Genomic DNA, 19,986 nt, shown 5'->3' with positions numbered 1-19,986 from the left:
ATCTTTCCAAAATCAAGCATTATTCATAATCCACCTCCCCTCAAAAGTCACAAACCTGGCTGACTACAAAGTTGTCTATTTAAGTGAAGAAACCAGGCATCTGTAGAGGTTTACTAGAAAATCCTTTTACATCCTTCCATGCTTCACTCCAGAGCCCTGGAACTGAACTCCTGAGCCCCACAACTAGGCTAGTTAGCCTAAGACTGGCAGCTTCCTCAGGGTCTCTTCCAAGTGATTCATGGGTCTTACTATCTCCACTTCCAGTTTAGCATCCTCTCTTTTCTGAGTTTAATGTCCATCAGATTTAGAAATCCTTAGATTTGGGGGAGGGTGTCCTGGGTCCTGTGTTCATGACCTGTGATTCACTTCTCAATTGTGAGATCAAAGCAGGCCTAGTACTAGCACTGTGTGCAAGAGTGGTAGCTGGAAAATCCTGAGGTAGGTACTTTCAGAGGTAGATTGGGACAAATGGGTGAGAGAATCTAAGGTTGTAGTAAGGAAACCAAGAGGACCATATCCAAAGACAAAGTCCTAAGGATGCAAAGAGGAGGAAAAGCATCAAGGTTTTTAGCCAAGAGAGCTAGATCACATTTTATAAAGGGAGCCCTATCATTTGATACTCTACTGTCATATCTATACCTTTGTTACTGAGTCCAAACTCATACTGTTCGCTGCACAATAGACCAATAAATCAAAAGACGAGGTGTTAGGGCAAGAAATAGTGACTTTATTTGAAAAGCCAGCAGACCAAGAAGATGGTGGACTAGTGTCCCAAAGAACCATCTTACCCGAGTTAGAATTCAGGCTTCTTTTACATTAAAAGGGGAGGGGAGGTGTGACTGGTTGCTACAAACTAACTGGTGCTGAAATCCTTTGTTCTTGCAGCTGTCCAGATAGGTCTGGTAACAATGTTCCCGTAAACCTCCAACAAGACAACTATAATTTTCTATTCTGCACTTTTTATCTCTATATGAATGGAAACGTGTTATACATTTAAAGGTCAAGCCTGGGAGGCAGAATATTGAGAAAGGGTTAGTATGTATATTCCAGGTTATAGGCCACATTCTCTTACTGTTTGAGACAAAGGTGCAAAGCTAGCATGACTAAGCACAGGCAATGGAGCACAAAGGCTAGAGCTGAAGGAATAGATCCAATATGGAGTCAGGTTTGTTCTTCTTTGTTCAACCTTGACATACCAGAAACCTCTAACACTATCTCTATGTTTCACTAGGAATTGCTCCTTCTACAACATTTTAATAGACACCAAACTAAAATATTTTGTTGAATAAAAAAATATGCAAAAGAGAATATTCCCTCTTCCAATGATTTTTTAAAATTCAACATCTTATATAATTAAATCTGGCTTTTTCAAAGTAGAGCAAACTATTTATAATATTCAGTTCACCTCACCAAGCCTTAGTGACCCTCCTTTATCCATCTTTCATAGCTTTCCAAAAATACTATCCCTCACCCCTCTGTCCAGTAGGAGGGAGCCTGGTGGTCATCAATTTTCACTCAGACCTCAGTCCTTCCCTATTGACCAGAAAGAGCTATGTTCAATTCCTTTAATCGGGATGGAGAAAAGCTTTTATTATCAATATTGAGTACTTTCTGTATTTTAGAGAATGGCACACACACACACACACACACATAAAGGAAAATTTTGAATATATATATATTTTTTGAATATATATATATATATATACACACACACACATATACAAAAAGAAGAAATGTGGTTCATTCATCTTTCTTAATTGAGAGATCCATAATATTGTGATTTTTTTCACATTTTATGGCCCATGGATATTCCTCTAACTCAAAAAGAGATTGTTTGAATTGTAGTTGTTGTACCTCAATCGTGGACATATGGGCCTTTTTTTCTCTTCCCACTTCTTGATACTTCTCTGAGAAAAAGTCCACACCTTTGAATGATCCTGCCTTTCTTACCCCATCCTTTCCTTCATCTTCTACAAATCATGCTTGTTTCTGATCTGAGCAAATTCATTTCCAAAGCTGAAGTTCATAATAATTTCTAGTATTTGAATAGCTGAAATGGGATAAAATCAATATTTTATAGTTCTTCTGAATTGCAATGCCATGATTTTCCACTTCTCCCTGGCTTGCCCCCAGAGCTGACTTATTCAGATAAAAATGTTTTAATTGCTTTAAAAATCAGATGAAAAAATATATATAATTCAACTTGAATTACAGTCATCTTAATAGCAACACAATTGTAAAATATAATTTTTAATATTTTTTAATGGAGGAAAAGGCCCACAGCAGCAAAGGTGCCTAGGGCCCACAAAAATCATATGGCCCTGCCTGGCCCTGAAGCTTCCCTCAGGATGTCTGGGTTCAGCTGTCTTGCTTCTCTTGATATAAGTAAGGCCTGAGATCATGACTCTCCTTTTTGGTTTCAGAGTGTAGGACAAACCTTATTGCCACGCTTGCTAACTGACTTTGTGTGGAGTCTCCTGATGAAACTCTCTGCACCTGATCAAACAACTGCATCCGAGGCAGCAACCATACTGAAACCGACTCTGGAATATTATGCCCATAAGGTCACCATGGTAAGATACTTGACAATGAGCGGGGGAGTGCAGAATGTATTCTCTAATGGGCTCTTACTGCCTTTGTTATATGCCTACTTCTTTTCATATATATTTCTTGCCATTGTTCATTATGTCACTTCAATAAAATGAGGCTTTTGTGTGAAATATTTCAAGCATACAGAAAAGTTTCAAAATAATGTAATGAACATTCACTCACCAATCACACCAAATTGTACATTTTGCTATACTTGCTTCAAATTTTAAAGAAATGCTTTAACAACAATAAAATAGTACAACTGTAATTGAAATCCCCTGTGTAACTGTAATTGAAATCCCCTGTGTAACCATTAAGGAAAGTTTTAAGAACCCTCAGCTAGCTGTAGGGCTGGCCACATAATTTGTGGGGCCCAGTGCAAACTGAAATGTGGGGCTTCTTATTCAAAACATAGAAAAAAACTACTATTAGATGTAGAAAAATATTAGATGTAGAAACATATCTCTCTCTCAATTTGTCATGGTGTTATTTTCTAAGTTAAAAAAAGCACTAAAATTTTATAATATTAGCATGCATTTTGCCATCCATCTTCCTATTGTGCAATGCCAATCATAGCTGCAAATATAAGAGCACACAACTTAACAAAATACTACAATTCATATTTCATATTTCATGCATGCATATGTATTTTATTCTTACCAGAAGAGTGGTAAACACTACACAAAACTACCTTAATTGTCTTTATTTCACTCCTTGTCATTCACACATTCTATTAACACTCTCTATCTTCATTTTGTTCGTGAGTAAGGAAAGATTGAAAGGAAAAGAATTTATGGATTGCCACATCTTTCTCTTTCCTTCTATGTCATCATTTTCAGCCTAAGTGGTTGAGGCATCAATAAATGTTTATCTTATACCTGCTTTGATTTCCCACTTAACCCCTGCACATCATGGGTCTACTGAAATTCTGTGTTCTTAGGGAATTGTGAATGCTGCCTCTGAATGAGGCTGCAGGAACCGTAGCTGACTCTCATACTGCCACACACACACACACAGAGGCTCCATTGTCCCATGGGACTTCACTTACAAAACACAAACTCAAGGAAAAACTTATTAAAAATTTCAATATGACGACAGCAGAGGTTTAAACAAAGTGAAGGACCTTCTGAATGTGGGACCTTGTGCAAAAGCATAGGTCACATGCCCATGAAACCAGCCCTGATGGAGACATAAGGGCTGAACTCCCAGTTCCCTCTCCTGACATAGCAGTGTTATGTGATTGTAGATAAACTGAGTGCTTGCACTCAAACTCAGAGAGCAGGAAAGGGGAAATAATGCTTCTTACAAACTCTCATGCTTCTACAGACAGGAGCATTCCAAAAGGCATGCAGACCAAGGGGAAAGCTGGAGGGCAGCAGTTATTTCTTTAACAAAATAAAAGTTCTCCTCTCATGCAGTGAGAAAAGGAGGCTAGGTAAAACCATATCAGGTCCTAGAGAAGACAAGAAGCCAATTGGAAAACTAGATGTGTAAACCTAGCCTGTGCTACAATGAAATCATTAAACATGGAGAAATAAACTGAACAAAAATGGGGTTCAGCAACTTATTTCCCCACCCCAGCTCCCACAAACAATTGAACTACTGAATACACTGGATTCTTGGCTTAAACAGGGTTGGATTCTAAAGTCAGTTATAATGAAAAATTGCATTAAAATTATCCTGAAAATCTCCTAAATTGAAAGTATAGTTTGTGGGCTTACTATTTCTAACTAAATCTAACACAGCACGTCTTTCCTTGAGGATTGAAGGAAATCATCATTTCTACAATTGAGCATACAGTAACATAGCTGGCTTATTTTAGGGGCATGCTGCATTTAAAGTAGGAGGAGGAGGAGGAGAAGAAAAAGCTCTAAACCCAATAGTTAAGAGAACTCTGGAGAAGATCACTGGTTTATGTCTCCCATTTCATGTTTACCTTGGAGCATATGTGGTGGGATGAATGTTTTACAATAAACACTTCATTTTGTTTGTTTAGAGTAGAGGGTTGGACACAGATAATTCAATTGTATACGAGGCAATTGCAATGGAATGTAAATTTACATCAAACAACTTTTCAGCTTATGGTCTCTGAGAAGTACTTTCAAAATAAGAAGTGAGGTGATCTGGGTAGATTAAATTTTTTTTTTTAACATCTTTATTGGGGTATAATTGCTTTACAATGGTGTGTTAGTTTCTGCTTTATAACAAAGTGAATCAGTTATACATATACATATGTTCCCATATCTCTTCCCTCTTGCGTCTCCCTCCCTCCCACCCTCCCTATCCCACCCCTCCAGGCTGTCACAAAGCACCGAGCCAATATCCCTGTGCCATGTGGCTGCTTCCCACTAGCTATCTACCTTACTACGTTTGTTAGTGTGTATATGTCCATGACTCTCTCTCGCCCCGTCACAGCTCACCCTTCCCCCTCCCCATAACCTCAAGTCCGTTCTCTACGTGGGTAGATTAAATTTGATGTTGAATATACAACCATTGGTTTGAGAAAAATTCCAGGTCTAGCTAAAACTCTCCTTATTCAAACATGAAGAGGGATTGGAGACAAGATGGTGGAGTAGAAAGACCTGAGTTCACCTCCTCTCACAAGTACACCAAAATCACAACTGCTGAACAACAACTGACAAAAAAGACGGGAGCCTACCAAAAAAGATATTGCAAGGCAGGAATAAAGAGGTAGACATAGAAAATGGACTTGAGGACATGGGGTGGGAGGGCAAAGCTGGGGCGAAGTGAGAGTAGCATCAACATATATACACTACCGAATGTAAAACAGCTGGCTGGTGGGAAGCAGCCGCATAGCACAGGGAAATCGGCTCAGTGCTTTGTGATGACCTAGAGGGATGGGAGAGGGAGGGTGGGAGGGAGGCTCAAGAGGGAGGGGATATGGGGACATGTGTATGCATATGGCTGATTCGCTTTGTTGTGCAACAGAAACTAGCACAGTATTGTGAAGCAATTATACTCCAATAAAGATCTATTTTTAAAAAGATATTCTACATCCAAAGACACAAAGAAGAAACCACAATGAGATGGTACAAGGGGCACACTAGTGATATAACCAAATCCCATACCATCCAGGTGGGCGACCCACAAACTGGAGAATAATCATATCACATAAGTTCTCCCACAGGAGTGAGAGCTCTGAGCTCCATGGCAGTCTCCTCAGAATCAGGAGGTGGAGCTCCCTGAGTATTTGGCTTTGAAGGCCAATGGAGCTTGACTGCAGGAGCTCCATAGGACTGGGGGAAACAGAGACTCCAGTCTTGGCACACACAAGTTCTTGTGCATACTGGGACCCAGGGCAAAACAGTGATTTCATAGAAGCCTGGGCCAGACTTACCTGCTGGTCTTGGAGGGTCTCCTGGGAAGGCAGGGAGCAGCTGTGGCTCTCTCTGGGGTCATAAAAGCTGGTGGTGGACATATCAGGGAGTGTTCATCTATGTGAACTCTGGCTGGAGGAAGATATCTTGCTTGGGTCCTTGGCACTGAGATCTGGCCTCACCCAACAGCCTGTGGGCTCCAGTGTTGGGATTCCTCAGGCCAAACAACCAACAAGGTGGGAACACAGCCACACCCATCAGCAAACATGCTGTCTAAAGACTTCCTGAGCCCATAGCCACGAACAGACACACCCCTTGACATGGCCCTGCCCACCAGAGGACCAAGACCCAGGTCCACCAACCAGAAGGCAGGCACTGGATCCTCTCACCAGGAAGCCTGCACAAGCCTCTAAACCAGCCTCACCCACCAAGGGGCAGGCACCAGAAGCAAGAAAATTATGATCCCACAGGCTGCAGAACTGAGTGTGCAAACACAGGTCAGAACCTACCCTGGGACCCCCTAGTCCCTGGCCATTTGGTGATAAGAGGAAAGTGTATTGCTGTGACACAAAGGACATCCCCTACTGAGGGCCACTTCTTCAAGGTTGAGAAACATAACTAAGCTACTACAGAAATTAAATACAAATAGAAATTAAAAAAAAAAAGAGATGAAAAAGGAATATATTCCAGACAAAATGAACAAGATAAAACCCCAGAAGAACAACTAAGTGAAGTGGAGATAGGCAATCTACCCAAGAAACAGTTTAGAGTAATGAACTTAAAGATGATAAAAGAACTCGGGAAAAGAACGGATGCACAGAGCAAGAAATTACAAGAACTTTTCATCAGAGAGTTAGAAAATAAGAATACAATAACTGAAATGAAAAATACACTAGAAGGAATTAATAGCAGAATAAATGAGGCAGAAGAATGAATCAGTGAGCTGGAAGACACAATGGTGGAAATCACCACTTCAGAGCAGAATAAAGAAAATAGAATGAAAGTAAATGGAGACAGTTTAAGAGACCTCTGGGACAAGGTCATAGGCACCAACATTCACATTATAGAGGTCCCAGAAATAAAGGGGGAGAGAAATGGCCAGAGAAAATATTTGAAGAGATAATAGCTGAAAACTTCCCTTACATGGGAAAGGAAACAATCACCCAAGTTCAGGAAGCACAGAGAATCCCATAAAGGATTAACTCAAGGAAGAACACACCTAAACACATAGTAATCAAATGGACAAAAATTAAAGACAGAGAAAACATTAAAAGCAACAAGGGAAAAGCAAAAAAATAACATACAAGGGAATCAGCTGATTTGTCAGCAGAAACTCTGCAGGCCAGAAGTGGGTGGCATGATATATTTAAAGTGATGAAAGGGAAAAACCTACAACCAAGAATACCCTACCCAGCAAGGCTCTCGTTCAGATTCAATAGAGAAATCAAAAGCTTTACAGACAAGCAAAAGCTAAAAGAACTCAGCACCACCAAACGAGCTTTACAATAAATGGTAAAGGAACTGCTCTAACTGGAAAAGAAAAGGCCACAACTAGAAACAAGAAAATTATGAGAGTGGTAGCTCACCTGTAAAGGCAAACTTACAGTAAATGTAGGAAATTATCCACACACAAATATGATCTCAAAATCAGTAATCATGAGAGGAGGAGAGTACAAATGCAAGATATTTTAAATGCATTTGAAATTAAGATTATCAGCAACGTAAAACAATCATGTGTGTGTATATATATAGAGAGAGAGACTACTATACCAAAACCTCATGGTAACTGCAAAACAAAAATCTATAATGGATATAAACACAAAAAAGAAAAAGGAATCCAAACACAACACTAAGGATAGTCATCAAATCACAAGAGAACAAAAGAGGAAAGGGAAAGAAAAAAGACCTACAGAAAACAAATTCAAAACAATTAACAAAATGGCAATAAGAACATCCATATCAATAATTACCTTAAATGTAGATGGGTTAAATGCTCCAACCAAATGACGCAGATTGGCTGAATGGATACAAAAATAAGACTCATATATACGTTGCCTACAAGATACCCACTTCAGATCTAGGGACACATAAAGACTGAAAGTGAGGGGATGGAAAAAGATATTCCATGCAAATGGAAATCAAAAGAGAGTGGGAGTAGCAATACTCATATCAGACAAAATAGACTTTAATATAAAGACTGTTACCAGAGACAAGGAAGGACACTACATAATGATCAAGGGATCAACCCAAGAAGAAGAAACAACAATTGTAAATTTTTATGCCCCCAACATAGGAGCACCTCAATGTACAAGGCAAACATTATCAGACAAAAAAGGAGAAATTAACAGTAACACAATAATAGTGTTAAATGACTCATTAGACCAGATGAACTTAATTGACATTTAAAGAGCATTCTATCTGAAAGAAGTAGAATACACATTCTTTTCAAGTTTACATGGAATATTCTCCAGGATAGATCACATGCTAGCCACAAAGCAAGCCTAAGTAAATTTAAGAAAACTGAAATCATATCAAGCATTTATTCCACCCACAATTCTATGAGATTAGAAATCAACTATAAGAAAACACTGTAAAAAACACAAACACATGGATGCTAAACAATATGCTACTAAACAACAAATAGATCACTGAAGAAATCAAAGAGGAAATCAAAAAATACCTAGAGACAGATAAAAATGAAAACAACGATCCAAAATCTATGGGATGCAGCAAAAGGAGTTCTAACAGGGAAGTCTGTAGCGATACAAGCTTACTTCAGAAAACAAGAAAAATCTCAAATGAACAACCTAACCTTACACCTAAAGCAACTAGAGAAAGAAAAACAAACCAAACCCAAAGTTAGTAGGTGGAAAGAAATCATAAAGTTCAGAGCAGAAATAAATGAAATAGAGACCAAGGAAGCAGTAGAAAAGATTAATGAAAATAAAAGCTCATTATCTGAAAACATTTTTAAAAGTGATAAACCTTTAGCCGCCTCACCAAGAAGAAAAACTAGAGGGTCCAAATCAATAAAATTAGAAATGAAAAAGGAGAAGGTATAACAGACACCACAGAAATACAAAGGACCATAAGACATTACTACAAGCAACTGTATGCCAATAAAATGGACAACCTAGAAGAAAGGGACAAACTCTTAGAAAGGTACAACCTGCAAAGACTGAACCAGTAAGAAATAGAAAATATGAACAGACAAATCACAAGTCATGAAATTGAAACCGTGAATAAAAATCTTCCAACAAACGAAAGTCCAGGACCAGATGGCTTCACAGGTGAATTCTATCATACATTTAGAGAAGAGTTAGCACCCATCCTTCTCAAACTCTTCCAAAAAACTGCGAAGGAAGGAACACTCCCAAACTCATTCTATTAGGCCACCATCACCCTGATACCAAAACCAGACAAAGATACTACAAAAAAAAAGAAAATTACAGACCAATATCACTGATGAATATAGATGCAAAAATCCCCAACAAAATACTAGCAAACAGAATACAACAACACATTAAACGGGTCATACACCATGATCAAGTGGGATTTATCCCAGGGATGCAAGGATTCCTCGATATATGCAAATCAATCAATGTGATACATCATATTAACAAATTGAAGAATAAAAACCATATGATCATCTCAATAGATGCAGAAAAAGCTTCCGACAAACTTCAATACTCATTTATGATAAAAACTCTCCAGAAAGTGGGCATAGAGGGAACCTACCTGAACATAATAAAGGCCATATATGACAAATCCACAGCAAACATCATTCTCAATGGTGAAAAACTGAAAGCATTTCCTCTAAGATCAAGAACAAGACAAGGATGTCCACTCTCACCACTATTATTCAAGATAGTTTTGGAAGTCCTAGCCACGGCAGTCAGAGAAGAAAAAGAAATAAAAGGAATACAAATTGGAAAAGAAGAAGTAAAACTGTCACTGTTTGCAGATGACATGATACTATACATAGAGAATCCTAAAGATGCCACCAGAAAACTACTAGAGCTAATCAATGAATTTGGTAAAGTTGCAGGATACAAAATTAATGCACAGAAATCTCTTGCATTCCTATACACTAATGATGAAAAATCTGAAAGAGAAATTAAGGAAACAGTCTCATTTACCACTGCAGCAAAAAGAATAAAATACCTAGGAATAAACCTACCTAGGGAGAAAAAAGAACTTTATGTAGAAAACTATAAGACACTGATGAAAGAAACTAAAGATGATACCAACAGATGGAGAGATATACCATGTTCTTGGATTGGAAGAATCAATATTTTGAAAATGACTATACTACCCCAAGCAATCTACACATTCAATGCAATCCCTATCATATTACCAATGGCATTTTTTTACGGAACCAGAATAAAAAATCTTAAAATTTGTATGGAGACACAAAAGATTCCAAATAGCCAAAGCAGTCTTGAGGGAAAAAAATGGAGCTGGAAGAATCAGACTCTCTGCCTTCAGACTATACTACAAAGCTACAGTAATCAAGACAATATGGTACTGGCACAAAAGCAGAAAGATAGATCAATGGAACAAGACAGAAAGCCCAGAGATAAACCCACGCATCTATGGTCAACTAATCTGTGACAAAATAGGGAAGGATATACAATGGAGAAAAGACAGTTTCTTCAATAAGTGGTGCTGGGAAAACTGGACAGCTATATGGAAAAGAATGAAATTAGAACACTCCCTAACACCATACACAAAAACAAACTCAAAATGGATTTGAGACCTAAATGTAAGACTGGACACTATAAAACTCTTAGAGGAAAACATAGGAAGAACACTCTGTGACATAAATCACAGCAAGATCCTTTTTGACCCACCTCCTAGAGAAATGGAAATAAAAACAAAAATAAACAAATGGGACCTAATGAAACTTCAAAGCTTTTGCACAGCAAAGGAAACCATAAACAAGACCAAAAGACAACCCTCAGAATGGGAGAAAATATTTGCAAATGAAGCAACCGACAAAGGATTAATCTCCAAGATTTACAAGCAGCTCATGCAGCTCCATAACAAAAAACAAACAACCCAATCCAAAAATGGGCAGAAGACCTAAATAGACATTTCTCCAAAGAAGATATACACACTGCCAACAAACACATGAAAGAATGCTCAACATCATTAATCATTAGAGAAATGCAAATCAAAACTACAATGAGTTATCATCTCACACGAGTCAGAATGGCCATCATCAAAAAATCTAGAAACAATAAATGCTGGAGAGGGTGTGGAGAAAAGGGAACACTCTTGCTCTGTTGGTGGGAATGTAAATTGTTACAGCCACTGTGGAGAACAGTACGGAGGTGCCTTAAAAAACTACAAACAGAAATACCATATGACCCAGCAACCCCCCTACTGGGCATATACCCAGAGAAAACCATAATTCAAAAAGAGTCATGTACCAAAATGTTCATTGCAGCTCTATTTACAATAGCCAGGACATGGAAGCAACCTAAGTGTCCATCATCAGATGAATGGATAAAGAAGATGTGGCACATATATACAGTGGAATATTACTCAGCCATGAAAAGAAACGAAATTGAGATATTTGTAGTGAGGTGGATGGACCTAGAGTCTGTCATACAGAGTGAAGTAAGTCAGAAAGATAAAAACAAGTACCGTATGCTAACACATATATATGGAATCTAAGGGGGAAAAAAAAAAGGTCATGAAGAACCTAGGGGTAAGACAGGAATAAAGACACAGACCTACTAGAGAATGGACTTGAGGATATGAGGAGGGGGAAGGATAAGCTGGGACAAAGTGAGAGAGTGGCATGGACATATATATACTACCAAACGTAAAATAGATAGCAAGTGGGAAGCAGCTGCATAGCACAGGGAGATCAGCTCAATGGTTTGTGACCACCTAGAGGGGTGGGATAGGGAGGGTGGGAGGGAGGGAGACGCAAGAGGGAAGAGATATGGGAACATATGTACATGTATAACTGATTCACTTTGTTATAAAGCAGAAACTAACACACCATTGTAAAGCAATTATACTCCTATAAAGATGTTAAAAATAATAATAATTTTTTAAAAAAAAGAATACAGCCAGAAAACAAAGAAAAAATAAAACTAACTTGGAGCCTATAAAGAAAATTTGAAAGATTATGATTCAGTTTTTACCATTCTAGTCCATTCCCTCAACACATAGTTCACTCCTTCAAAACATAGATTCATATCTCCTTTAATTGTCAAAATGTTTTCAGAAGTATATTGTTCTCTTGTTATTCTGTTCCATTATTTTGACTTTCTTTTTAAAGGACTCAAATTATATTGTACATATCCTTTTTGAATTGAGCTTATATGTTTTATACAATAAAGTCTACCCATCCAAAATAAACTTTTTTAAAAAAAAAAAAAATGGGTATTCTCCCACTATCCATAAATGCATATAGATTGGGAGGCAGCCAAGATGGCAGAATAGGAGGGCCCTGAGCTCACCTACTCCAACAGGTACACCAAAATTACAACTATTTACAGAGCAACTATTGATGAGAAAGACCAGAAAACTAGCAGAAAAAATCTACAACTAAAGCTGTAAAGAAGGAAGCACAATGAGATGAGTAGGAAGGGCAGAGACACTGTATAGTCAATATCCACACCCCCAAGGAGGTGACCCACAAACAGGAGGATAATCACAATTTCAGAGGTTCTGCCCAAGGAGCGAGGGGTCGAAACCCCACATTGGGCTACCCAGCCTGGGGGTCCTGCACCAGAAAGATGGGCCCCCAGAACATCTGGCTTTGAAGGTCTGTGGGGCTTGCTTTCAGGAGAGCCAGAGGGCTGTTAGAAACAAAGACTTCACTCTTAAAGGGGACATAGTAAACCTCACATGCTCCACAAGACCCAGGGCAGAAGCAGTAATTTGAAAGGAGCCTGGGTCAGACCCACTTACTGATCTTGGAGAGCCTCCTAGAGAGGCAGGAGGCAACTTGGACTCACCTGGAGACATAGACTCTGGTGAGTAATGGGGACAAAATGTACAGTGTGGGAAACTTATAAAATCAAGAATAATATAGTATCTTTGCACAATGACAGATGGTAACTACATTTAACATGGTGAACATTTTGTAACGTATAGAAATACAGAATCACTATGTTGTGCACCAGGAATTAACATAGTGTTATAGGTTAATTATACTTCAAAAATAAATAAACAAACTCATTCAAAAGGAGATCAGATTTGTGGTTACCAGAGGCTGGTGGGAGGGGTAATTTCCAGTTAGAAGATAAATAAGTACTAGGGATGTAATGCACAGCATGGTAAATGTAATTAACACTGCTTTATGTTATATATGAAAGTTACTGAGAGAGTAAATCCTAAGAGTTCTCTTCATAGGAAATATTTTCTCTTTTCCTTTTATTTTGTATCTATATGAGGTGATAGATGTTTACTAAACTTATTGTGGTAATAATTTCACGATGTAAGTCAAATCGTTATGCTATACACTTTAAACTTATACAGTGCTTTATGACAACTATATCTCAATAAAATCGGAAGAAAAAAATAAATGCATATGTTTATTTCTCATCCAAATAAACATTTTCATTGTGTAGTAATACACATAAATATGCTTTCCTCTAGTGCTTATTTGTATGTTAATTGCTGCCTTGGTCATTCTGAGAAAGACTGAATTCTTTTGTCTAAGAAACGCCTCGGTTAGAGGTGGCTGTGCAACTAGAGACTCTTGTTGACCTGTGAAATTGCTTTTCCAGGTGTCTAAAATTGTGGATGTTATTTATAAACAATTGTGTGGAAATGCTTCTCCCATTTTGAAGCAAGTTATGTTGAGGGTCATTACCTTGTTGACACGTACTTCACCAAAGAAGGTCATCTTTCAACTTATGGACTACCCAGTCCCAGCAGACAAGTAAGGCCCCTCTCACCCCTTCCACAGAGTTTGTTCAGTCTCCAGAGTCAGACAGACCTGAACAAATCAGATCTGGTTTCTTTTTTTCTGAAAGAGAATATCTATTTTTGTACCACATAGGATGATTGTAAGGCTTAAACAAGATCATCTATAGTATTCATATCTTGGTAAAATATGTGGCACACAGTAGACCATCAAGAAATCATAACTGTTGCTATTATTTATCTGAGGATTTAAATTGTGTTCTGCTGCATATCCCACATTGAAAAACCTCTTCTCAAACTTATAATGGTTTTTTCCCCACATGTGATAAAATTCATAGTGTTTTTTTCTCATTTATGAAGGACAGACATATTTCCAACCACCAATTAAATCATAAAACATTTCAAATTCCCAGGTATAATTGGGAATTTTACCTGTCCCTGTCCCTTAACTGTTTATCTGAAATTCATGATCCAGGGTCATGAGAAATATTTAAGAAGGAAGTATGCTAAGGTGAGCCTACATGACACTATGAATCTAACAGCCACGTTAGAGGAGCTTATTAAATCACACCACTGCATTTCTATAGTTTGTACATTGGAAGGGAAGGTATTACTTCTCTACTATTAACAGTATAAAAGGCAGGAAATTACATTATGGAAAGGATTCAGGCTTTGGAAACAAATGAAAATGAATTGCATCCCAGCCTTGACCCTTATATCCTGTGTGACATGTAAGTTTCATAAACTCCTTGATCCTCAATTTCCTCATCTGTGAAATGAGGAAAGTTCTTTTCATCTATAAAGCTGTTATATGGATTAAATTAGTTAATGTCTGTAAGAGGGCAATGAAATCAACAAAATGCTAAACCAATTATATGACCGACTTTCTATTTCCAACTTAAAGATTGTATTTTTTAGGAAGCTTAAACTCCTATTTTACTATTTAGAAAATTCTTGGAAACTAAAAATATTCATAAGACTCAGTGTTTTCTCACTCAGGAACTAAGTACCCACTGTGTGTAAAGTTACCAGCCTTCAAGCATTTTGTTGAGGAGAGTGAATATACCCATATGGATATAAGATAAAAGCTTCCAATGAATCCATTACAAACAGTGTGTACTGAGGAGGTCCAGAAAGCAAACATAATTAGAATTAGGTGAAAATTAAAATAGTCACTAGCAGGTCTTGTGCAATAGTAGGTGAGGACTGAGGTAGAAAAACTGGGATTTGTAGGTAAGCTCAAACAGAGAAACAGAAAGAAGGTGTGATCAAGAGGTAAGAGAATGAGACAGGGCTTGAGAGATTTGATGTCCATGCGGTTCTAAGCATGGTACTATGAATAAGCCCTGCAGATAAAAGCAATTGAGTACTGGGGTTCTAGAGAGATAGGTGTGTCCATGTTCTGAGGGACCAGGCCCCCATATTAGGAACCTAAATGCAAAGAGAAAGAACGACAGAGTTCAGAACCCAGCATGGCTTGACATATATCAGTTTTTAAGATGAGCAATGGTAAGATAATCTTGAAGTGTGACAGTTATGTAGGGAAAGGAGCTCAGGAATTGGAGATTGAGAAGTCAGGGTTCTAGTTACATCCGTGTCACTGACTATATGTGTGACATTTGGGGAAATGGCTCAGTGTTTTGTTTTGTTTTTTTTGCGGTACGCGGGCCTCTCTCACTGTTGTGGCCTCTCCCGCTGCAGAGCACAGGCTCTGGACACGCAGGCTCAGTGGCCATGGGTCACGGGCCCAGCCGCTCCGCGGCATGTGGGATCTTCCCGGACCGGGGCACGAACCCGTGTCTCCTGCATCGGCAGGCGGACTCTCAACCACTGCGCCACCAGGGAAGCCCTAGTTTTTAAATTTTTCTAATTTTTAAGTTATGTAGTTTTTCTTTAATTTAGTTAGCTTTTTACCTAGTTTTTTAATTGATATATTTATTTATATATTAATTTGTATTTCCGTACCAGTTTTTAAATACTTTATTATCCCTAGACAAACAAGGTCACAAGGTGGGAGGGAAGAGTATGGAGTACAGAAAGCTGATCAGTTCCTGATATTGAGCTGGACAGGTATTTAAATAGCAGTAGGAAATGAACTTGCAGACTTACAGTCTGTATTTTCCACAAGACCATATTGAAATTCTTCCCCTGTTTTCAAGGACAAGAAACTTAATGGGATCATTTGGAAATGGGAATATCAGTTAGTTTTGGACTTGTCTGCAGTTTCTTCGCACTATAAAGATGTAAAACCAAGACTCTTTTCCTGATTTGTGTCACAGTGTTGAGTAGGAAATGAAAAACGTATGATTTTCATTATCGGGGATGGGGGGCTGTGTTTGCAGCATTCTGATGCTGATGTGGCAGGCGGCTGGTTCTGAGTCAAGTGTGGCTCCACTTGTGCTGAAGACAATCTTGTTGATACTGAAAGGAAAGCCTGGGACAATGGAAGAAAGAAAAACGGAAAGAAGACATTTCTCTCTTGACACTACTAACATGATGCCCGTGGCGGTAAATAATACAACTGAGTGTTTCTTTTTCCTGGTGTTGTTTTCTTAGTCGTGAAAATCCCTATCTGCCCGCAGTCTGAGTCATACTTCCTTGACACAATCTGGCTCTCATTCATTCATTCATTCATTCACTCAACACATATTTATTGAATGCCTACTACATGTCACACCTCGATCATGAAGCTTACATTCTTGTAAGAGACACAGACAATGAACCAAAAAAATGTGTTATCTGTCAGATGATACAAAGCTTAGAAGAGATATAAAGTGGGGTGGGGAAAAGAAAGTGGCAGGGAAGGTTTAGGTAAATTGGTCAGGGCAGGTCTCTCTGCTGCAGTGACATCGAATCAGAGACCTGAATGAGGTGAGGGAGTGATCCTTGCAAATATCTGGGCATGAGAGTTCTAGACAGAGAGAAGGGCAAAAGCCACGTGGTGACGGGAGCTTACCTGGTATATCAGTGAAGCAAGGAGGCCAAAACATCTGGAGAGTACTGAGCAACGGTGAAGGTGTAGGAGATGGTATCAGAGAGGTAGCCACCAGCCAGATCACACAGACTCTTGATAGGCATGTGAAGGCCAAACCTCATTTGTGTCCATCATTATATATCTCCCAAGCACCCAAATCGCCACTCCTGGGAGTAAATTCAAGTCTTGCAGACATATAAGAGGGGAAAAACTGGATAATCCTCCACAAATGTGAGGTGGTGAGATGTGTTTCTCTGATAGAGTGGGTATTGTAGTGGTCAGTAGACCAAAAAATTTGTTAGTTGACCTGGCATGCCCCTCCTTAAATATTTCACTGCCCTGGATTGTTGAAGCACTGTGAGGACCTGGGTTACTGGCAAGACTATTCTTCATGAGCACATAGGCATGGAGCCTTGGGAGGTATGCCTTCCTTGAGAATCAGCTTGCTTCCTGCTGGTTTGGCAATCAGGCACTGTTGATAGTGATTTGGGAGCCCATGGTCAGAGAATGCTTGGTGCAGTTCCTGCTTCAAAATGGACTGAGTAACTGTTATTGAATGAATGAATACACATGCATGCTTCAGGCTTCCTTCAAGGAATTTGGGGGAGGAGTTGCAGAGTCCCTGCCTTTCCACCCACCTCACCACTGCTGACTGGGTTTAAAGGAAGACGGTTACATTCCTGACTCCTTTTTCCTTCCCTTATAGGCATCCCAGGCCCTGTGCACATTGCTGCCTATTGGTTCTTACAAGCAAGCGGTGGCCCAGTTTTTCCCCCAGCTCTTGATGGCCCTCATGCTTCAACTCTATTACACTAGCAACCTGAGACTGATGACAGAGGACAGGACTTTGTGAGATACTAGTGGTATAAGAAATGAGCTTCCAGCTGTCAAATATTTCTACTCCCTTGGGTTCATGTGGAACTATATAATCCCTTGTGCAGTATATTCATTTATTACAGTTTTCTCTCCTCTGCAGGGTAGGATGCCTTTGGAAAAGTAACTATCCTAAGTACCTAGAAGTAAGCTGGGACCTTCCCTGAATGTGTATGCAGTATATAAAAAACCACTCCCACAGAACACGGTTTATTCCTGCCACAAAGGAAAGCCACCACGCAGAGAGAGAGTAGGGAGGAAAAACAGGTCCAAAACCAGACATGTACTAGCTCTGCCATTTACTCTGATAGTGATCTCTCAGGGTAAATTACGTGTAAGGTAAAAATAATGTGCACACAAACAGTAGTGGAAGATGGCGGAAGAGTAAGACGCGGAGATCACCTTCCTCCCCACAGATACACCAGAAATACATCTACACGTAGAACAACTCCTACAGAACACCTACTGAACGCTGGCAGAAGACCTCAGACCTCCCAAAAGACAACGAATCATCCCAAATTGAGGAGGTGGTCTCTGACAGCAAGATTTATGATTTTTCCCCCTTTACCTCTTTTAGTGAGGGTGTATGTGTATGCTTCTGTGTAAGATTTTGTCTGTATAGCTTTGCTTCCAACATTTGTCCTAAGGTTCTATCCGTCCCTTCTTTTTTTTCTAAATAAGAATTTTTTAATTCAATAATTTTATTATACTTTATTTTATTTTTACTGTATCTTCTTTCTGTCTTTTTTCCTTCTTTCCCTCCTTCCTTCCTCCCTCCCTCCCTCCCTCCTTTCTTCCCTTCTTTCCTTCTTTGCTTCTTTCTTTCTTTCTTCCTTCCTTCCTTCCCTCCTTTCCTTCTTTCTTTCCTCATACTTCTACTAATTCCCTCTACTTTTTCTCCCTTTTATTCTGAGCCGTGTGGATGAAAAGCTCTTGGTGCTCCAGCCAGGAGTCAGGGCTCTGCCTCTGAGGTAGGAGAGCCAACTTCAGGACACTGGTCAACAAGAGACCTCCCAGCTCCACATAATATCAAACGGCGAAAATCTCCCAGAGACCTCCATCTTAACACCAGCACCCAGCTTCACTCAACGGCCAGCAAGCCACAGTGCTGGACAACCTATGCCAAACAACTAGCAAGACAGGAACACAACCCCACCCATTAGCAGAGAGGCTGCCTAAAATAATAGTAAGGCCACAGACACCCCAAACACACCACCAGACGTGAACCTGCCCACTAGAGAGACAAGATCCAGCCTCATCCACCACAACACAGGCACTAGTCCCCTCCACCAGGAAACCTACACAACCCACTGAACCAACCTTAGCCACTGGGGACAGACATCAAAAACAGCAGGAACTACGAACCTGCAGCCTGCAAAAAGGAGACCCCAAACACAGTAAGATAAGCAAAATGAGAAGACAGAAAAACACACAGCAGATAAAGGAGCAAGATAAAAATGCACCAGACCTAACAATGAAGAGGAAATAGGCAGCTTACCTGAAAAAGAATTCAGAATAATGATAGTAAGGATGATCCGAAATCTTGGAGATAGAATGGACAATAGAATGGACAAAATGCAAGAATCAGTTAACAAGGACCTAGAAGAACTAAAGATGAAACAAACAACGATGAACAACACAATAAATGAAATTAAAAGTACTCTAGATGGGATCAATAGCAGAATAACTGAGGCAGAAGAACGGATAAGTGACCTGGAAGATAAAATAGTGGAAATAACTACTGCAGAGCAGAATAAAGAAAAAAGAATGAAAAGAACTGAGGACAGTCTCAGAGACCTCTGGGACAACATTAAACGCACCAACATTCGAATTATAGGGGTTCCAGAAGAAGAAGAGAAAAAGAAAGGGACTGAAAAGATATTTGAAGAGATTATAGTTGAAAACTTCCCTAATATGGGAAAGGAAATAGTTAATCAAGTCCAGGAAGCGCAGAGAGTCCCATACAGGATAAATCCAAGGAGAAATACGCCAAGACACATATTAATCAAACTGTCAAAAATTAAATACAAAGAAAGCATATTAAAAGCAGCAAGGGAAAAACAACAAATAACACATAAGGGAATCCCCATAACGTTAACAGCTGATCTCTCAGCAGAAACCCTACAAGCCAGAAGGGAGTGGCAGGACATACTGAAAGTGATGAAGGAGAAAAACCTGCAGCCAAGACTACTCTACCCAGCAAGGATCTCATTCAGATTTGATGGAGAAATTAAAACCTTTACAGACAAACAAAAGCTGAGAGAGTTCAGCACCACCAAACCAGCTTTACAACAAATGCTAAAGGATCTTCTCTAGGCA

General features: G+C 39.2%; 1 protein-coding gene across 1 annotated transcript in view; it reads left to right on the top strand.

Annotated features, from left to right (window-relative positions):
* The window catches only part of MROH9 (maestro heat like repeat family member 9), a gene marked incomplete at both ends in the record, with an annotated part of 74,278 nt that overhangs the window by 29,548 nt on the left and 24,744 nt on the right, over positions 1-19,986 (top strand). The window contains 4 exons of the mRNA XM_082858450.1: positions 2,424-2,573; positions 13,682-13,836; positions 16,163-16,328; positions 17,501-17,643. Of these exons, the coding sequence (XP_082714576.1) occupies positions 2,424-2,573; positions 13,682-13,836; positions 16,163-16,328; positions 17,501-17,643 (614 nt within the window). The remainder of the gene's footprint in view (positions 1-2,423; positions 2,574-13,681; positions 13,837-16,162; positions 16,329-17,500; positions 17,644-19,986) is intronic.

This window comes from Leucopleurus acutus, assembly GCF_964270905.1.
Source record: "Leucopleurus acutus genome assembly, chromosome: 2".
Lineage (NCBI taxonomy): Eukaryota > Metazoa > Chordata > Mammalia > Artiodactyla > Delphinidae > Leucopleurus > Leucopleurus acutus.
This window is presented reverse-complemented; position numbering and strand designations above follow the sequence as displayed.